The sequence below is a fragment of the Phyllostomus hastatus genome, unplaced genomic scaffold (assembly GCF_019186645.2).
Source record: "Phyllostomus hastatus isolate PE091 unplaced genomic scaffold, TTU_PhHast_1.1 phas_scaffold_345, whole genome shotgun sequence".
Taxonomy (NCBI): domain Eukaryota; kingdom Metazoa; phylum Chordata; class Mammalia; order Chiroptera; family Phyllostomidae; genus Phyllostomus; species Phyllostomus hastatus.
In genome coordinates, this window is record NW_025334024.1 from 29,675,727 (window position 1) to 29,693,191 (window position 17,465).

Here is a 17,465-nt window from a genome sequence, read left to right on the forward strand (position 1 = left end):
TTCAATAAATCACTATGTTTTATTTGGAAACTAATGACAATAGTGAAGCAGGAGTCAAGGCTTGTTCTGGAGTGACCTGTTTGGCCCGATTGTCTCACCTCTGGAGTGTGTCACACTGGCGATGAGTGACAAGCAGCAGGCAGGGGTGTGTGTCCTTTCTGAGTGTGCGTGCACCCGGCCGCGGGGTCCCCGATGTGTGCTGGGCGTGGCCACCCTGAGGTCACTTCGCAGGGTGCACTGCTGAGCGCACTGCCTGCCTCCTGGGCTCAGACCCGCGTTTCCAGTGTCTGTGAAGGCACTTAGCAACTTGTATGTGTTCCTTGGGATTCTTCATTGAAAGTGTGGGCCTTTTCCCACATGCTTTTGGCCAGAGGTGTCCAACCCTTTGGCATCTCTGGGCCGCACTGGAAGAAGAGTTGTCTTGGACCACACACACATAAGAGGCACCGCGACACATAATCACAAAAAAATCTCAGGACGTTTTAAGTAAGTTTCCGACTTTGTGCCGGGCCACACGCACAGCTGCCCTGGGCCCGCGGGCTGGACAGCCCCGCTTTGACATTTGTAGTCACGCAGGTAACACACAAATGTGCGTTGGGAAGAGCCTTTGTAACCCGTCTGCTGTCTTCCCTGCAGGAGTATATCAAAGGAATCTGTGAGCCTGAACTGGAGGAGAGAGAGTGCTACCCCAAGGCCATGCACTGCATTTTCGTCGGGGCGCGGAGCCTGTTCCTGAAGAGCCTGATCCAGGACACCTGCGCCGACCTCTGCGTCCTGGACACCGGCCTCCTGGGCATCCGAGGGAGTGCGGAGGCTGTGGTCATGGCCCGCAGCCACATTCAGCAGTTTGTGAAGCTCTTCGAGGGCAACGAGAACCTGCCGGGCAGTCAGAGGGAGTCAGAGGTGAAAAGGGAGTTCAAGCAGTTTGTGGAGGCGCACGCGGACAGCTACACGATGGACCTGCTGCTGCTGCCGCCCTCCCTGAAGAAGGAGCTGCTGACCCTCACGCAGGGGGAGGGCGGCCTCTTCGACGTGGGAGACGACGCGGCCGCCCACGCAGCCCGGGACCCCGAGCAGGCGGAGCCCCACGGAGTGCCCGAGGACGGGGCGGCCCTGCAGCGGGAGGCGAGGAGGACGGCCGGGTCCCCCGTCACCGAGCTCACGAAGCAAATGGACGACGTTTTGTCTGGCCCACGGGATGCGCTCTTTGTCCCGATCAATGGCCTGACCCCCGACGCGGAGGCGCTTTGCAGAGGCCGGGTGTGCCACAAGAGGCGGTCCTCCGACTCGGAAGAAAGGCACACGAAGAAACAGTTTTCCCTGGAAAGCGCTCAAGAGGCGGAGCTCCTGCAGGACAGCAAGGCCTCGGCTGGGAGTGCGGCCGTCGACCTGCCCGACCCGCCTGCTGACCCTGACCTTGTCGGGCCGGATGGAAAGGACACTACTGAGGAAATGGAGCACAACATCCTGGTCAACTTCTTCAAGACCATGGGCTATTCCCAGGAGATTGTTGAGAAGGTCATTCGGGAGTATGGGCCGGCTACCGAGCCGCTGCTGCTCCTGGAGGAAATTGAGAAGGAAAATAAAAGGTCCCAAGAAGACAGAGAGTTCCCGCCGGGCCCCGTGTCTCCGGAGACCAGCAGGGCCGGGGGCAGAGGTCTGTGCAGCAGCGGGAACGGGCCCACGGGGGATCCGGCCCCAAAGAAGACACAGGCCCACGCGCAGCAGAGCGCGGCGCACCGGTCTCCCCAGTCTCCGTTCAAGGTCGAGTCGAAGCCCTGCACCTCGAACTGCAAGGTCAACGCTTTCAGAGTGGCGCCGGGGGGGCCGAGACCAGACCCCTGGGGCTCGCACCCGAGCTACCCGGGGAGCGTGGACCTCGAAACAGACGGCCCTGCCCCCTCTGCCACCCCTCCGAGCCCCAAAGAAGTCAGCTTTGTCTCCAGAGGGATGTCGGGCCCCCAGCCCAGGGTTCCCGCTCCCCCCGAGAACGGCCTGTGGCAGCAGGGAGAGCCCTCGCTCCCAAACGCTCCGAGGGCCGCCTCCGAGGGCCGCCCCGGCTGCGGCGGCGCTGCTCAGTCCAAGCCGAACGGCCAGCCCTTCTCCCCGCCGGCGCTGCGGCCCCCGCTGTCCCCCTCGGCCGCCGACCACGTGGACTGCTCGGTGACGGGCGTGCAGAGGTTCCGCGACACCCTGAGAGTGCCCTACAAGCTGGAGCTGAAGAACGAGCCGGGGAGGACCGACCTGAAGCACATCGTCATTGACGGCAGCAACGTCGCCATCACGTGAGTGCGCCCTGCCCTGCCCTGCCCTGCCCGCCGGGTGCGGTGTCCACTGGGGCCCGGGCCACAGCCCAGAGTCGCGGGCATTTGTAGGAGCCGTGCGCCCAGGGTCTGCTGGGCTGGTCCTGGCCTCGCGCGGGGGCGGGCGCACGGGCACCGCTGGCTGGTAGAGCTCTGTCGTCCGTCCGTCTTCTAGAGTTGTGCACTTCGCTCCCCCTGGGGAGCCCACGCCCCGGGGGCAGGAGAGCACAGGAAGTTCGTCTTCCCACGTGGCGTCGCCCAGTGGTGCGCGATGCAGACAGAGACTTGAGAACCACCAGGTTCTCAGTACCGGGAATGCCACCAGGGTCGGGCGCGAGGGTGGAGCTGAAGGCAAAAGGAACTTTCGGTCCTCGTCGGCGGTGGCAGGCCGCGGCCGCGGCAGTGATGTACTCCACTCACTTCTGACAATGGGGTGGCCGCGGTCTGCTTCCTAGGGAGCCTCGTCAGCACAAGCTCCCTCGTGGGCCTCTGACCGCACGGCAGTTCCTGTGTGTGTTTTCAGGAGAGACAGCCAAGGGGTCATTTCTGTGTGGCCTGTCTTACCCCTGCCGGGGGCCCCGCTGTCTTCTGTGAGGGGCTGTTCAGCCTGGCGGCTGAGAAGGGGGTGGCAGCCCTCGGCCGGGGGCAGCTTGCGGCCTGCTGAGACCGGTTCGGCAACTGGCGGGGGGGTCTCCCTCCCCGTTTACGAAGTCAGTCACTCCACAGACGTGGAGACCTGCGTTTCAGGGAAGGGGCGCCCGAGCGTGGGCTGGAGCAGAGGGGCGGCGGCGGTTCTCTGAATGGCTGAGGTCTCTGCTGCCTCTTTGTGGGCAGTGGGGGAGGGGGTGCTGAGAGATTCATTCACACCCTCATCTTATAGGGGTGCTCGGTGAGATTGCAGATGAGCTTTATTATTGAGATGTGTGTGTTCAGGTGTTTGTGTTGTTAAATCTGCAGCATTTTCAGATAACTGCACAAGAAGGTAGCACGGGGCACAGGGAACCCCGTGTCGGGTGCACTTCGGGTGCCCGTGGTGGGCCAGTCGCCCGGGCAGGGTGGTCGCTCTGGCTCCTGGCCTGTCTGCGGCCGCATTTCAGCCATTTCTCCCCTCCTCCACCAGCTGCCTTCCTCCCAGGCCATTGGCTCAGCTGTTGTCACTTCATCTACAAATATTTTTTTTTAAGATTTTATTTATTTATTTTTTAGAGAGGGAAGGGAGAGAGATAGAGAGAGAGAGAGAAACATCAATGTGCGGTTGCTGGGAGCTGTGGCCTGCAACCCAGGCATGTGCCCTGACTGGGAATTGAACCTGCGATGCTTTGGTTCGCAGCCCACGCTCAATCCACTGAGCTATGCCAGCCAGGGCTTCATCTACAAATATTTTAATGTCTGTCTGTAAAATAAGATGATTCTTTTGAGTTTTATTTTTTGAATGAATTATTGGTGCTATTCTTTGCTGAAAGAAGAGCCAGCATTCCACGTTAAAGTTAGGAGAGGCAGTAAAAATACGCATGTGCTGTCTTCCTTTCCAGACAGCACTGTGTGTCATCGCTGCGCCTCCTCTGTGGGCGGCTCCTTGGGGGCGCAGCCTCCACATCGAGCGCGCAGGGCGGTTGCGGTCACCCCGCCCGAGCTGGACGCCGGAGCTGAGCGGTGTGACGTGTAGGTCCTGATTGGGAGTGGCCGGGGCCCCCCTTCATCTGCCGTGTGTGGGGAGACGCGCCAGACCGGCTCCCGGAAGGAGTGGAGGCTGGTGCAGTGGTGACAGTGGTGATGACGACGCTCTTCTCCAGGCCTTTCTGGAGCAGTCGCTGCTTCTCAGCTCTCAGCGGGGTGGCAGCCGGGACCCGGGGCCGTCTGTCTGTCCTGACGGGTCGCTCTGCACATCCGCCCCCGGGGCCCAGCGTCTCCCTCCCCCCTGTCCGGGGACAGCCCACGCCCACCCCCACCCCGTGTTGCCTTGCCCCCGCGGCGCGGCGCCGTCCCTGGACCCCTCCGCACCCGTGCCGGAGGGCGGCCGCCAGCCGACCGGCGTTCGTCTGTGTGAGACCCGCTTGTTTGGGAGGCCGTCGGTTGTCTTGGAATTCACAGACGCCCACGTGTGAGAGCACCACTTCCACAAAGGAAACAGGGTTACAGTTTGGTGTGGATTCACTGGAGAATGTCAGCAATTAAAATTAACGCGTTCTGGAAAGAAATGGCTCGTTGGGTGTGGGGTTTCGCTTTGCAGTGCTGACGTGTTTGGGGACGAGGTGTAGGTGGTGGCTGTGCGGACGAGTGAGGGTACTGGATGCGGCCGAGTCGTTCGCTTCAGAGATGGTGGTTTTGTTGTGTGTGTCTCGCCCCAAACTCTGCAGAAGTGGGAAGAAGTCAGCCCTTCCCCTGAATGAGCTGTTTCCTCGGGAACCCAGCTGTCCCTCGCCTGTCTGTTCCGCGGAGCGTGGCCGCGTCCGTGCGCCCGAGCCACCCCGGAGTCAGTGCCCGTGCAGGGTGGTGCCTGGCCGGTGGCAGCCTGTCGAGGGAACGAAGAGAAGAGGAAGTTGTTGGAGATCAGGCTTTGTAAAACGACTTTTCACCACCCACTTAGAATTTGCCATTGAAATGAGGTATCATTTTAGGTTAAACTGTCACTGAGGCCACACGTGTAGTTCAGCGAGTGTGTGGGGTCTTGAAGCCGAAACTCTGGCGTGTCAGGTGCTGGGCTTCATCTGTGAAAGCATGAACCTCGCAACAGTTCTGACGCGTGAACATCACCTGTGAGCCACATGCTGTAAAACGGTTAAAGACCTGGTCCAGGACCTGACACAGGGCGCACTTCGGGCCTGTGCTGCCCCCGGGACTCGGGGCGGGGTCCTCGGGCCCAGGGGCCCCCGGGCACAGCGCTGTGAGCGGCTCGCGCCCCGCGCCCCGCTGAGCCGGCCTGGTGTGTCTGACCCCGCCGCTGGGGAAGTGGTTAAAACGGAAACCGGAGTCCTTAACCTTAAGCAAGAGGTTCTCGGAACCCTGCCCCAGCGCGCCCGGGCCCACCCGCCCCCGGGTTCTGCAGAGCCCTGGTCGCGGCGCCCGCGCGAGGGCCTGCCGCTCGCACACGGCGTGAGAAACCCCGGCGCCCGCAGCGCACTGCTGACGGGCAGACCTGGGCCGGGGTTCCCCTCGGCGCTGCCAGTGAGTCAGAGGCCGGGCGAGCGGGCACTGCTCGCGGCGGGAGGGCGCCTGCCTCCTCCGGGAGGGCGCGCAGTGCCCCCCGCAGCCGAGGGGCGCCCCTCCTCGTGCCGGAACCGTGCGCGTTACCCGGTTCTCCCGCCGGCTCTCCCGCCGGTCTCTCTGGACCAGGGTTCCAGGGCTGCTTTCACTGACGTGGGGGCCGTGGGAGGAAATTCCTCTTTCCTGGGCAGTTCAGGAAGGGATTTTTACTCTTTCCCCACACTGCCCTGTCTGGCTCTGTGACTGTCACCGGCTTTTATCAGTTCTCTGTCATCTGTCACCCACCTCCTTTCCGCTTCGGACACCCTTCTGGGGGACTGCCTGCTCCAGGGCGAGAGACAGCCTGGTGCCCGTGTGTCTGCGGCCGGGCCTGGGAGTGCCCGCGCCCCTCCGCACGGGGGTGTCGCTGTGGAGGTGCGTGCGGTCGGGCGCTGAGTCACGGCAGGGGCTGGCCGGGCTTCCCTGACGGCGGCCGGGCCGCAGGGGCCCCGAGACGGCGGGGGCTGGGGCAGGGCGGCCCCCCCGGAGTGTTTTGAGGTCCACTCATCGAGCGGTTGGGTCCACGCGGTTTCCTTCCCTGGCTGTGTTTGCCAGGCGGGTGTCTGTGTTCTCCGCGAGAGGCTTTTCGGGGCGCCGGAAGCGACTTGGTGTTACCAGGCTGCTGTGACCTCGCCTGCAGGCCTGTCCCGGCTGTGATGCCGTTAGAGTGGTTTGTTCCTGTAAAAACTTAAAAAGAGACCCCCTTTCCCCTATAAAAACTACCTCCAGTTTATCTTCCTGTAACAAATGTCCCATTGCTACATTCTTGCCCTATTTTTGATGCTCCTGGGTTTTCTCACCAGGAGTGGGTGCATGTGTCCCAGGTGAGCCTGCCCCAGCCTGTGTGGGCACGCACCCGCGGCTCACCGAGGACCAGCAGGCTCCAGCCTCCAAACGGCGCTTCTGGGCGCACTTCCGGTCGCTGGATGTTTTCCGCGTGTCCAGCCCACTCCTCCTCCATGAGAGCACAGGTCCCTGGGGGCAGTCCCACGTGGGATCCGTCCCGCTGTGGGGTCCCAGGAAGGGCCCCAGCCCCGGGGGGAGGGGGCCAAGTCGGACTCCGGCTCACCTGCCCTCTGGCAGCGCCGCCTGGGCACGTGGCCGTGTCCCTCCCGGGCTGTGTCCTTCTGATCGCCTCCCCGGGCCCCGTGTCTGGGGGCGCAGGGCAGGATGGCACTTTTCGGGGGTGGGGGGAGGAGGGGCCCGCTGCAGGAGAGCGGCCTGAGGAAAGGCGGGACCTCCGGGCCCAGATCCAGAGACCCCTTCTGACTGGTCAGGTGTGCGGGGCGGCAGGGTGCAGCCAGACGCTGGGTCTGCCTGAGACCCGGGGCCGCACTCCAGGGTCCGTCCTGCGGGAGCTGGGGCTGGCGGGGCCGAGAGCTGACGGGGCAGGTCCCCTGGCCGGGAGGGGAGACAGGCCTGGAGGTGCAGGGGGTCGTGCCCCGGCGCGCGGGGGACCCCGGAGCAGGGTGGAGTAGCGCGGCTGCGGGGGGTGGGGGGCGGGTTTCTTTCTCATCTCACGGGTCAGCAGACGGATTGCCACTGACAAAACTTCAGACATTTCTTCAACCTTCGCTTGCACTTAACCGCCAGAGAATAAAATGTAAATATTTTTTCTTGTTTCTTTTAAAATTTGTTACCAGACTTCCGGGCAGCGGGCGTGTTTTAGCCCCTCTGCCCCGGGTGGTTCACCGCCTGTTCGAGCACACCTCTTCCCGCCGCCAAGGCTGCGGCCTGGAGAGCCCCTCGGCCGCTGGTCTGCTCCCCACCCCGCCTCCTGGGTCTGTCCCTCCGCTTGGGGGTGCCGGCCTTGGGGTGCTCCCGGCCACCTCAGCTTCAGGGACAGGCCGCCTGGTGGAATCCGTGGAAGGCTCCTGGAGGCCGGGGACCGGGCAGGGGGCTGTCGAGTGGGCTCTGTGGGCTCTGCGTCTGCAGCCCAGGAGTAGACGGTGCGGGGGCAAGTGGCAGGCCCCCTGGCACCCCCGCTCCCGCCTGAACCCAAACCGTCTTGTCGCCCCCACAGCCACGGCCTGAAGAGGTTCTTCTCCTGCCGCGGCATCGCCATCGCCGTTGAGTACTTCTGGAAGCTGGGGAACAGGAACATCACCGTGTTCGTGCCCCAGTGGAGGACCCGGCGCGACCCCAACGTCACAGGTGAGGCGGCGGGGTGGCTGGTGGCTGGTGGCTGCAGCGCACACCCTCTGGGGCACAGGCAGCAGCTTTGCGGAGGAAGTGGCGGGCATGTCGTCCCCGTAAAAGCCCCCGCAGAGGGGGAGGGGCGCGGCCACCCCCCCATCTCTGGGGGGGGTCATGCCAGAGTGCCTTCTGTGGCCCAAAAGTTTTCTGAAGACCTCATGACCTTTCATCCTTCCATTAACCTGGGTTCCTGCCTCTTTTTTAGTGAGTTTCCTGGGGCGACACTGCTTAACAAAACAAGCCTTGGGGTGTCGGGGGCACAGTTCAGTGGCGCATCAAGTCAGATCTCTCCCTTTAAAGAAAAAACTTCCTTTTCCATAATGCTTCTTTCAACAGTATTTTTAAAATGGTCACTTGATAAATTTGGAACCCTGAAATAGAATGTTGTTTTAATGGGCTGCTCGATTGCTGATATAAAGAGTTTTTGCGAATCGCACGGTTCTGCAGGGCCGACCCTCGGGCCGCGCACACGGGCCTGGACTCGGCGTGGACCGTGGAACACCAAGTCCAGAGAAGCCCGAGGCAGTCTGTCGTCACCTGGCTGGGGTGGGAAGCCCCGTGGGAGGGCCCTTTCGGGCAGCCCCCCCCCGGGGGACCCGAGCGCCCAGAGAGGAACAGTAGATTGGGGGGCGGGATGGGAGGGCAGGACCTGCCCACCGCACTGACTGGGAAGTCCGCCTGGGCCCCTGCTGCACAGGGGGCGGGTGCCTGTGCTCCCCGAGGGGCAGCTTCCCGCCCAGCGGTGCCGGCGGCGGGGCAGGCCCTCGAGCCGTAGTCCCTTCGGCCGGTCGCCCCCGGGCGGGTCCGGCGGGCCTGGTGCACTGCGCGAGGCCGGGGCGGCGCGGCCCTGTGTGGGCGCAGGCGCGCGGACCCGTGCTGGGCGCCCTTGTGCCGTGGGCGGGGGCGGGGCGCAGGCCCTGAGCCGTGGGCCGCTGTTCTGCCCGTGCCTGGTCTTCGGGGGTGTGGCTCTGGCCCCCCTGCCCCTCTGTCAGGACGCCCCCGTGCGAGTCCGCAGACGTGCCCACCAGCGGCCGCGTGGCTGGGCGGTGACCAGAGGGAGCCCGGGACTCGCTCTCGGTGGGGACCCTGCGGGCCTCGCTGGGGCCCCGGCAGGGCAGCAGGCAAGTGGGTCCTCCCGCTGCCTCTCCTGTCGTCACTCTCCCCGGCCCGACGGGGCCTCGGCCGCCGCCCTCGTCCACTGCTGCTGGTCAGGTGGCCGCCCGAGAGTCCTCGACAGTAGGGCTCCTCGCGCACAGGTTTGCGGCTCACTCTGGTTTGTTCAGGGAGCCGACACGCTGGACTTTGTTGTTTGAAAACTGCTTGTCCGTTTTTATGTCGCATCTGCCTTAGTCCATGTTCTGCTTGATTCTCCCTCCAGTGAGTTAGCGACACAGTCTGCCCGAGGCGGCAGAACCAGGGGTCCCCCCCAGTCTCCACGTGAAACATTTGGGGTGCATTCGCTTACTTAAACGGTGGGAAGATAGTCTTTGTCTGAATGTGTATCCAACTTGTTCCGTAAACAGAACAGCACTTCTTAACCCAGCTCCAGGAGCTCGGAATATTGTCTCTGACTCCCGCTCGGATGGTCTTTGGAGAGAGAATTGCCTCCCATGACGACAGGTATGAAGGCCGCTTCCCGTGCTGAGGCGGGCGGGTGGGAGGAGCCAGCGCCCGCTCCTGGGCACGCCGTCCAGACCCCCGTCCTGGAGGGACTCGCTGCACTCGGTGGGGCGGAGCACTTTCTTGTGTGTGGTCCCTAATGTTGCGTATTTAATCATCTTTGCTGTACGGGTGTAGGAACTTTTTAAATAGCTGTTAGAATTTCTCGGTCTTTTTAAATAAAACACAGCTGGGAATCCATGGGGAAAAGTAGGTATTGGATTGCAGCCTTTTTTGGTGCTTGCTAAAAGTACCATTTTTTGTCTCAGCTTCCTTGGTTCTCAAGCGTTGCCCATCTCGCAGCCACTCTCGTGCCCGCGCCCCCAGTGTCTCCTCCGCGCAGTGGGAGGGGGCCTCGGCTGACGGGGGTGGGGGCGCTGGGAAGAAGCTGAGTCCACAGGCTGGTGTGTCACTCAGAAAGCGGGAGCCAGTGCAGCCTCTGTTCCCCCTTTACGTCTGTTTCTGAAAGCTTCGCCCAGCACCAGGCAGGCTCGGGGGCAGGGCAGGGCCGGGCCCTGGGACGCACGGCTCAGACCCGCTTCTTGTGCTGAGCCGCCTCCACCTGCAGCCGAGCCCAGACCTGACCGGTGGCACGCAGACCAGTGCCCCGCCCTCAGGGGCCGAGCCAGCAGGAGCGTTGTCCATACCTCAGGGGGTCATGGGTTCGATCCCTGGTCAGGGCACGTACCTCGGTTGTGGTTCAATCCCTGTTTGGAACACACAGACAGGGGAGGTTACAAATAGATGTTTCCGCCCCTCTCCCTTCTTCTCTCTAAAATCAATACACGTGTGCTCGGGTTAGGATTAAAAAAAAACCAGAAACCAGCAACCTTGCACGGTCCTCCCAGATCTCTCACTGAGAGGGTGTGAGCACGGACACCCCCAGCATGACACAGAGCTCGCCCCACTGCTTAATTCAGACCCTTCATTTTTTTATCACCATGCATCTTCTTTTACAGAGACCTTATTTATTTATTTTTAGGGAGAGGGGAGGGGAAGGAGAAAGAGAGGGAGAGAAACATCCATGTGTGGTTGCCTCTCGAGCGCCCCCCACTGGGGACCTGGCCCACAGCCCAGGCATGTGCCCTGACAGGGAATTGAACTGGCGCCCCTTCGGGTCACGGGCCGGCATGCAGCCCACTGAGCCGCACCGGCCGGGGCGTGTACCCCTTCATCTGCTGGGCTTGAGTGGATCCGTGGCTTGAAAGACAGAGTGGGAGCTCCGGACGTGCCGTCCTCAGCCAGGGCGGGGGAGGGGTACCTGTGGGAGGGGCCTGCGGGGCTGACGGCCACACAGCCGGCCTTGGCACCTGCCGTACGGAGGCCCCCCGCGTCATCTCGCCACCACCGCTGACTGGCGAGACGCAGCTTCCAGAAACGTGTAAATGCGGTGTGAGAGCCGGGTCTTCCTTCACAACCACGAGGCGATTTCAGAGGTGGTCCGCGTTTCCGGCTGGCCTGCTGCCGGCAAGGGTGTGACCGGCCCGGCGAGGAGGGCCCCGTGGTTCCGTGCAGCGCCGCCCGCCTGCCCGCGGTCACCTCTCTCCTGTCTCCGCAGGTTTCTGCTGCACTTGGCGGACAAGACCGGGGGCATCATTGTAACGAATGACAACTTCAGAGAGTTCGTGACCGAGTCCGTCTCCTGGAGAGAAATTATCACAAAAAGGTAGCGGTTTCTCCTTTGTCCTTGCTGGGGTGACTCCATCGTTCGCCACGGGCTGTGTTTGCATGCTGTCCTGTGCTCGCCGCGGCCCTGCAGGGAGCACGATGGGGACACCAGAGTGGCCGGCACTGCAGGGGGTCCGGTCCCTCCAGCTGAGTGGCAGGACCCAGCAGCGGAGCCAGCAGGTGCAGGGGGGCGCTGTGGGGGCCAGGGTCCCTGTCATCGGGGAGGACATGCCTCTGTGTGTCTGCACCGTTCCCTCTGCACCTGCAGGTGCCGCGGGAACGGCCTCCAGGTGCCAGGGGAGGTGTCGGCAGGCTGTCGGGCCCCGTGCTGACTCGGCCATGAGTAGGCCGGGCCCCCCCACCTCAGCACTCAGTTCCCGGACCCCAGCAAGATGTCCAGGAATCCGGCCCCTAGAGATGCCGTCCTCCCGCAGGGAGCGCCGGGCCCCACAGCCGAGGCTTCCCCTCGTTCCCCGCAGACGCACACATTCAGACCCCCATCGCCAGCCCGGCTTCTGGCCGGCCAGGTCCCTAAGACCCTCTCCAGCTCAGAATGCCGCTGCAAGTCCCCATTGTCACCTGCACTGCTGGCCAACTGGCTATAGGTGGGAGGGTCCCACAGCCCCTCCTTGGGGTGGCCCACGGACCTCAGATTTTATGTGTTTTGTTAAGAAAGGGGAGGGAAGGAGAGAGAAAGAGGGAGTGAGACATCAACTGGTTGCCTCTCGGGTGCCCCCAACTGGGGACCTGGGCCACAACCCAGGCCTGTGCCCTGACTGGGCAGTGAACCAGCGACCCTTTGGTTTGCAGGCCGGCGCTCAGTGCACTGGGCCACACCAGCCAGGGCATCGGATCGCCGGTTTATTGTAAAAGCGTGTGACTCAGGAGCAGGCAGGGGAAGCAATGTGCGGGCAGGAGCTTCTGGGCCCCTCCGAGCACCCTGCTGTCACTGCGGGGGTCTCTGGGAGCTGCATGAGCAGGCTGACTGGTTACCCCCCCAGCCCCTCCCCTCCAGTGGTCGTGTCTCCTGGCGGCCAGCCTTCACCTTGGGCGCTTCCGGAAGTCGCCTCGTGGCCATCACAAGGCCCTCCCCACACCGGGAGTAGGAGGGTGTCCATAGCTGGGAGCCAGGGGTCAGGAGTGAGGACCGCAGCTCCGTGAGAGCTGTGTTTTGGGTCCCTGAGTGAACAGCATATACGCTGCTTAAAGCCACAGTGTCCTGCTGGGGCTCAGTAACTGGGATGCTGTGCAGACGGGCCTGCCTCCGAGGGGAGGGAGAGCACTTCACCCTGGGGCTGCCCCTCCGCACCGAGAACGTGCTGGAACGCCACCCAAAGCACAGTCGGGGCTGAGCGAGCCGGCTCCGAGTCTGGTGGTGGTGGTGATGCCCTGATCATGCCTAGCTGCCCGAGGGTCCGGGCGCTCGGGCCTGCAGGACGAAGGTCCAGGTGACCAGTGACTGACAACCAAACGCAGGGTCTGCGGCGTGCCGGGGCGAGCTCACGTGCGGCCCTCGGAGCGTGGACGAGCGTGTCCGTGGCTCTGCGCGAGCCGGCACGCCTAGGCGGTCGCCAGGCGGGTTCCACAGTTGCCCCGTGTCCGATACTTGCATTTTGCTAATCACAAGGGGATTATACAAAAATGACATGAGTGCCCGGGGAAGAGTTAGTTACTGGATGCGTTTTTCACCTCGCAAGGACCCTCAGAGCCCCCACCCCGGGCGGGAGTGCGAGCCGCCCCGGGCGGTTCTCGGCGGACACGGCTGTCCAGAATCGGGCCCTGTGCTGTGCACCTCTGTGTCCTGAGCTGCGTCTGTGAGGCTTGCTTTTTAAAGGGACGCTGGCCGTCACGCTGACGGTGGCTGCTTGCGTCCCGGGCCCAGGGGGAGCCGAAGTCGCTGTGCAGGATGGGGAGCCAGCCCTACAGCTCCTCACCCCCCTGTGCGTCTGGGGGAGACGGGAAGGGCGGGGCGTGGGTGTGCCTCTGCCCTGTGGGCAGCGAGCAGCCTTGTGGTTTGGTAGGTGCCTGTCTCCCGGGAGGCTGACGGCTGCTGGTGTCCGGGGGCCGCAGCCGGAGTCAGCGCCCCCAGCCCCACCGCCCCCCTCTGTTGCAGGCTGCTGCAGTACACCTTCGTGGGGGACATCTTCATGGTCCCCGACGACCCCCTGGGCAGGAGCGGGCCCCGGCTGGAAGACTTCCTGCGGAAGGACGCGCCCCTCAGGTAGCGTCCTCTCGGGGGCCGGGGGCCGCGTGCGGCGGACCCCCTTCTCTCTGTCCTCTCTGTTCGCCCCTCCCGGGCGGGCGCCGTCTCCGGGCCCCGGGCTGGCATTTCGCTTTTTAGAAAGCCGTCTCAGGTATTCGGTGCCGGTGCTGTGCCCGTGGGAACCAGTCAGGCGCGCCCCGCCGGAGACCAGACCTGCGCTTGTGGCCCTTGGATTTTGGTCTTGCTGGCCCCGACCCAGGAGGGGTGCGGGCCGGGCCTGCCTTTGGGTCTGCGGGGACGGAGCGGGTGTGGCCGACGGTCGCTTGTTAGCGGGGCCGCCGGCTCGCGGTGCGCGCGCCTGGGTGTCCCCCACGTTCACACGCACAGTCCTCTGCCGGGAATCACCGCCCGAGGAGCCAGCCGGACTCTCTGCCCGCACCCCTCCCCCCCGGATGGAGAGGCCAGTGTTCTGCACATTTCTGAAACTGGTTTGAAACTTTCCATTTTCTTTCTCGTGGTTTGGGTTTTTTGTTTGGGTTTTTGTTTTGTTTTTGACTCAGTGCTAGTGTTGTTCCTCTTCCCAGAATGCTCAGGTGCTGGGCATGGGTCCCGGCAGTGTCCTCTGTGGCTGACCGGCGGTCCTGTGACCCCGCAGCGGGCCTGCTGTCTCTCGGAGCCGAAACGGGCAGCCCCCCCAGCCTGCAGGGCGGGAACACCTTTCAGCGGGGCGTTCCCACCCACGGGGAAGACCCTCTCTGGGTCCCAGGCTTGCGCTGGGGCCGGGGGAGGAGACCAGTGCGATTCCGCCTTCCTGGTCTCGCCAGTCATTTCCCTTGGGAGCCCTCGGGCTTCACTGTGTGGGGGAGGCCCAGTGCCCAGAGGCACCCGGTGCTGCTGGTGCGCCGGGGCGTGCAGCCAGACTGCGGGCGGGGGGGGGGTGCGGGCCTCGCAGGAGCAGCAGCAGGCCAGGTGACAGCTCCTCTGGAGGACCTGCCTGCCCAGACCGCGGGGGTCTCGAGTCCTGCCCTCCGACGTCGGGGGCACCTCTCGTCCACCCGACAGCCCCACTCACCTGACTCGCTTCCTTCTGTTCACAGAGACGCCCTGCTTGCCGCCCTGCCGAGCCCGGGCGTGTGCGACCCCGGCTTCAGGGGCCCCGGCGGCCCGGCTGCCGGCACCGGCCACCAGCCCCCGGCACGGGGTCAGGGCGCCCCGCCCGGCCACTGGCTCCCGCCGCAGCCCCGCTTCCCCCTCCTGCCCGGCCTCCCGCAGGGCCTGCCCCTGCCCGCGCAGCGGTCCTCCGCCGAAACGGGCGAGCTGCGCGAGGCCCTGCTCAAGATCTTCCCGGGCTCGGAGCAGAGGCTGAAGATCGACCAGATCCTGGCGGCCCACCCGTACATGAAAGACCTGAACGCGCTCTCGGCCATGGTGCTGGACTGAGGGCCGGCGCGGGCGGCTCAATGTGAACCCCCACCTCCCGGCGGGGGCGCTGTCGTCTGTACAGGAGAAAACGGGGTTCGTGTATGACAACCTGGGTTTTCAAAGCCAGCTTTTTTCTATATATAAATTATGCTGCTATTACGGATTTAACATTTTCTGTAAAAGGAAAGTCTACATTTTCTGCCTGTACAGAACTGTTTAATAGCAGTTACTCTTGAGTGTATTGACATTTTTATGTTTTTTAAACTATTTTCCTTAAAGCTGAAAATATTGACAAATGGATATAATTAGCCTTTCTAAATAAAAAAAAAAAAAAAGAAGAGCTGCTTTCTCAGGGAAAGCAGGACTTCTTACAGTATATTTTCTTGCGATGACTGTGTCCCGCCCACTCACAGGAAGTGTGGGCATGCCCCCCCCCCCGCCCCTGCCCTCCCCCAGAGTCAGAGTCCGCAGGAGTCCTCGGCCTTGCTCCTGTGGGGTCCTTCGCCCGAGCCACTGGTGCGTGTGGCCCGGGTGTGTGGTGCGGGTGCCACTAGGTGGCACCTCGTGCGCAGCCGTGGCCAGAGACGGCACGGTGGGAGGACAGGGCACCAGCACCCTTCTCCCCTCCCGCCCGCACAGGGCGCGGGGCCTCTGGGCCCCCACCCAGCTCTGGCTGGCCGGCCGGCCGGGCTGGGCACGCTCCCCCGACTCGACTCGACTCCAGGAGCCGGCTCTCAGCCTCGGAGGGTCACGGTGGGCAGCCAGGAAGCTGAGCCAACAGCCCCATTGTTACGGTCATCTTGTGTCCACAGCCATGGGAGGCAGCCCATGGGAACTTCGTGCAGCTTTGCCAAAAAACGGTTTTCTATTTTCACGATGACCCCAGCCAGTAAACAGCTTTAGTGGCTTCCACGGGGGCCTGCCCCCGTGTCGTCCCTGGTGTCCTCGTGCGCGCCCTCCCGTGAGCCCCCTGGGCACTGCTGTCCCAGTGCTGCGTTCTCCGTGTTGCCCAGACTCCGTGCCGTGCCGTGCCATGCCGTCCTCTCCTGGGCAGGCGCCTCCGGACACCCTCCCCGTTCTCTGGACTTTCAAAGGGCTTTGTACTTGACACCTGTCCCCTCGCCAGGCCGCGTCCTGCCCGCCCGTGGACCAGCGCTCTCCCAGCCCCAGCCGCGGCCGGCTTGCCTCCCCAGTGGCCCCCGGGTGCTCGCTCCCTCCAGGTGGCTAGACTTCTAGTTCCCTTGTAGTTTTTCTCTCGGATGCCTTCCGCGGCCGACGCAGAGCTCGCTGGCGGCTTTTGCTTCGGGGCAGGCGCCCAGCCGCTCAGCCGCGGGCTAGGCAGGAGGCAGAAGGCCCGAGGGGGGCGGCAGCCCTGCCGACCCAGGACTTGGTTCCAGAGAAGGACCGGGCGGCGGCCCCACAGCCACAGGCCCGTCTGCGAGGGGGCTGGGCGGGCTCTGGCCTTTGACCCTGGACCTTTGAATCGTGTGGGCGAGCCCCGCCTGCCCCTTCCTGTGGGAAGGCGGCCTGCAGAGGGCTGAGCAGGGGGAGCACAGAAAAGCATTAACTCCTTATCTTGATGAGCCATAACAGGAAACGTGATTCACAGGGCTTTCTGAAGTTCACCAAGCTTAGTTAAATTTAGTCCTTAAAACCTCAGTTTTCAACTCCTTTTGTTCCTAGCCTCCTCTTGACACTCGCTGAGCTCACGATCGTTTCTCGGTGGCGCACCTACCTCGGCCGTCCCAGCCCCGGCCCGCCGGCTCCCGTGAGCGGTGACTCTGCGTCCTGCAGGGCACGGCCGCCATCCCCCGGCGGACGCCGTCCGCTGCTCGGGCCGTCGGGTCCCAGAGCGAGCGGGTGGTGGTGCTCGCCTTCTCCCCAGGCCCCCGGCCTCTCCTCTGGGAGGAGGTGGTCCACCCTTTGTCGGCCTGGGTTCGAGACCCTGGGGGCTGGGGGCTAGGAGAGCAGTGAGGAGGCACCTTGGCGGCCCTGGGTGGCTGCTCAGCGTGCTCCGGCCAGCGCGCCTGTGAGCAGAGGAGGGGGCTGTCCCGCTCGGGCCGCGGCCCCAGCGCGGTCCCGTCTGCATCCGGAAACCCAGGCGCTCCCCGCCGGGTCCCAACCTGCCTCCCACGCACCCCGAGACAGGCCTGCGTCTGGGCAGCCCTCCCCCCGCCGGCCCACGGCCTCGCCCCCCGGCCCCCTTCCTGGCCTCCCCCCTGTTGCCCCCCTACCGGTCGCTCAGCCACTCGGGCTCTCGCTGCTGCTGCTGCTGCTGCTGCTGCTGCTGCTGCTGCTGCTGCTTCGTCTGCCACCGCCGCGCTGTTCTTTGCGTGTCTCAGACCCCGTAGAGTCGAGTGACTTGACCTCCTCTAAGCACCGTCTTCGTTCACTGCCACTCCCCTCCCTGCCCTGCACCCCGGTCCCCGGTCCCCGGCGTGCGGGTGGGCTGCCCTCGGCACCCGCGTGTGGCGGGGCGTCGCCCCAGTGTCCGCCCCCACTGACCATGCACTTGCCACCGCTGACCTTCCTGTCCCTGGGACCAAGCCGCAGGGTCCCTCCTGGCCGCTCTTCCCTCCTTTCCCTCCTCTGGCCCCAAGGCCAGTCCGTAACGCCTTTCTCCTCCTCGACGGGTGCTCTCGGACTGGCTGTGGGCTCGTGGGGGCGGCGGCCCTCGCTGACCGTGCGGGTCCCCGGGCAGAGAGGCTCACTCAGCGGCTCCGGGGGGAGCCGGAGTGCTGCTGCTGCCGCAGCCTCCCCGGGCGACACCC

The 17,465-nt window shown here is 64.2% G+C and overlaps 1 protein-coding gene across 1 annotated transcript in view; it reads left to right on the forward strand.

The window, feature by feature from the left end:
* Positions 1-15,070, forward strand: part of N4BP1 (NEDD4 binding protein 1) — a 30,337-nt gene extending 15,267 nt beyond the window's left edge. Inside the window, exons 2-7 of the mRNA XM_045818495.1 lie at positions 637-2,285; positions 7,570-7,700; positions 9,266-9,362; positions 10,960-11,067; positions 13,183-13,290; positions 14,370-15,070. Coding sequence (XP_045674451.1) covers positions 637-2,285; positions 7,570-7,700; positions 9,266-9,362; positions 10,960-11,067; positions 13,183-13,290; positions 14,370-14,712 — 2,436 coding nt within the window. The 3' untranslated portion in view covers positions 14,713-15,070. The remainder of the gene's footprint in view (positions 1-636; positions 2,286-7,569; positions 7,701-9,265; positions 9,363-10,959; positions 11,068-13,182; positions 13,291-14,369) is intronic.
* The last annotated feature ends 2,395 nt before the right edge of the window (positions 15,071-17,465 follow it).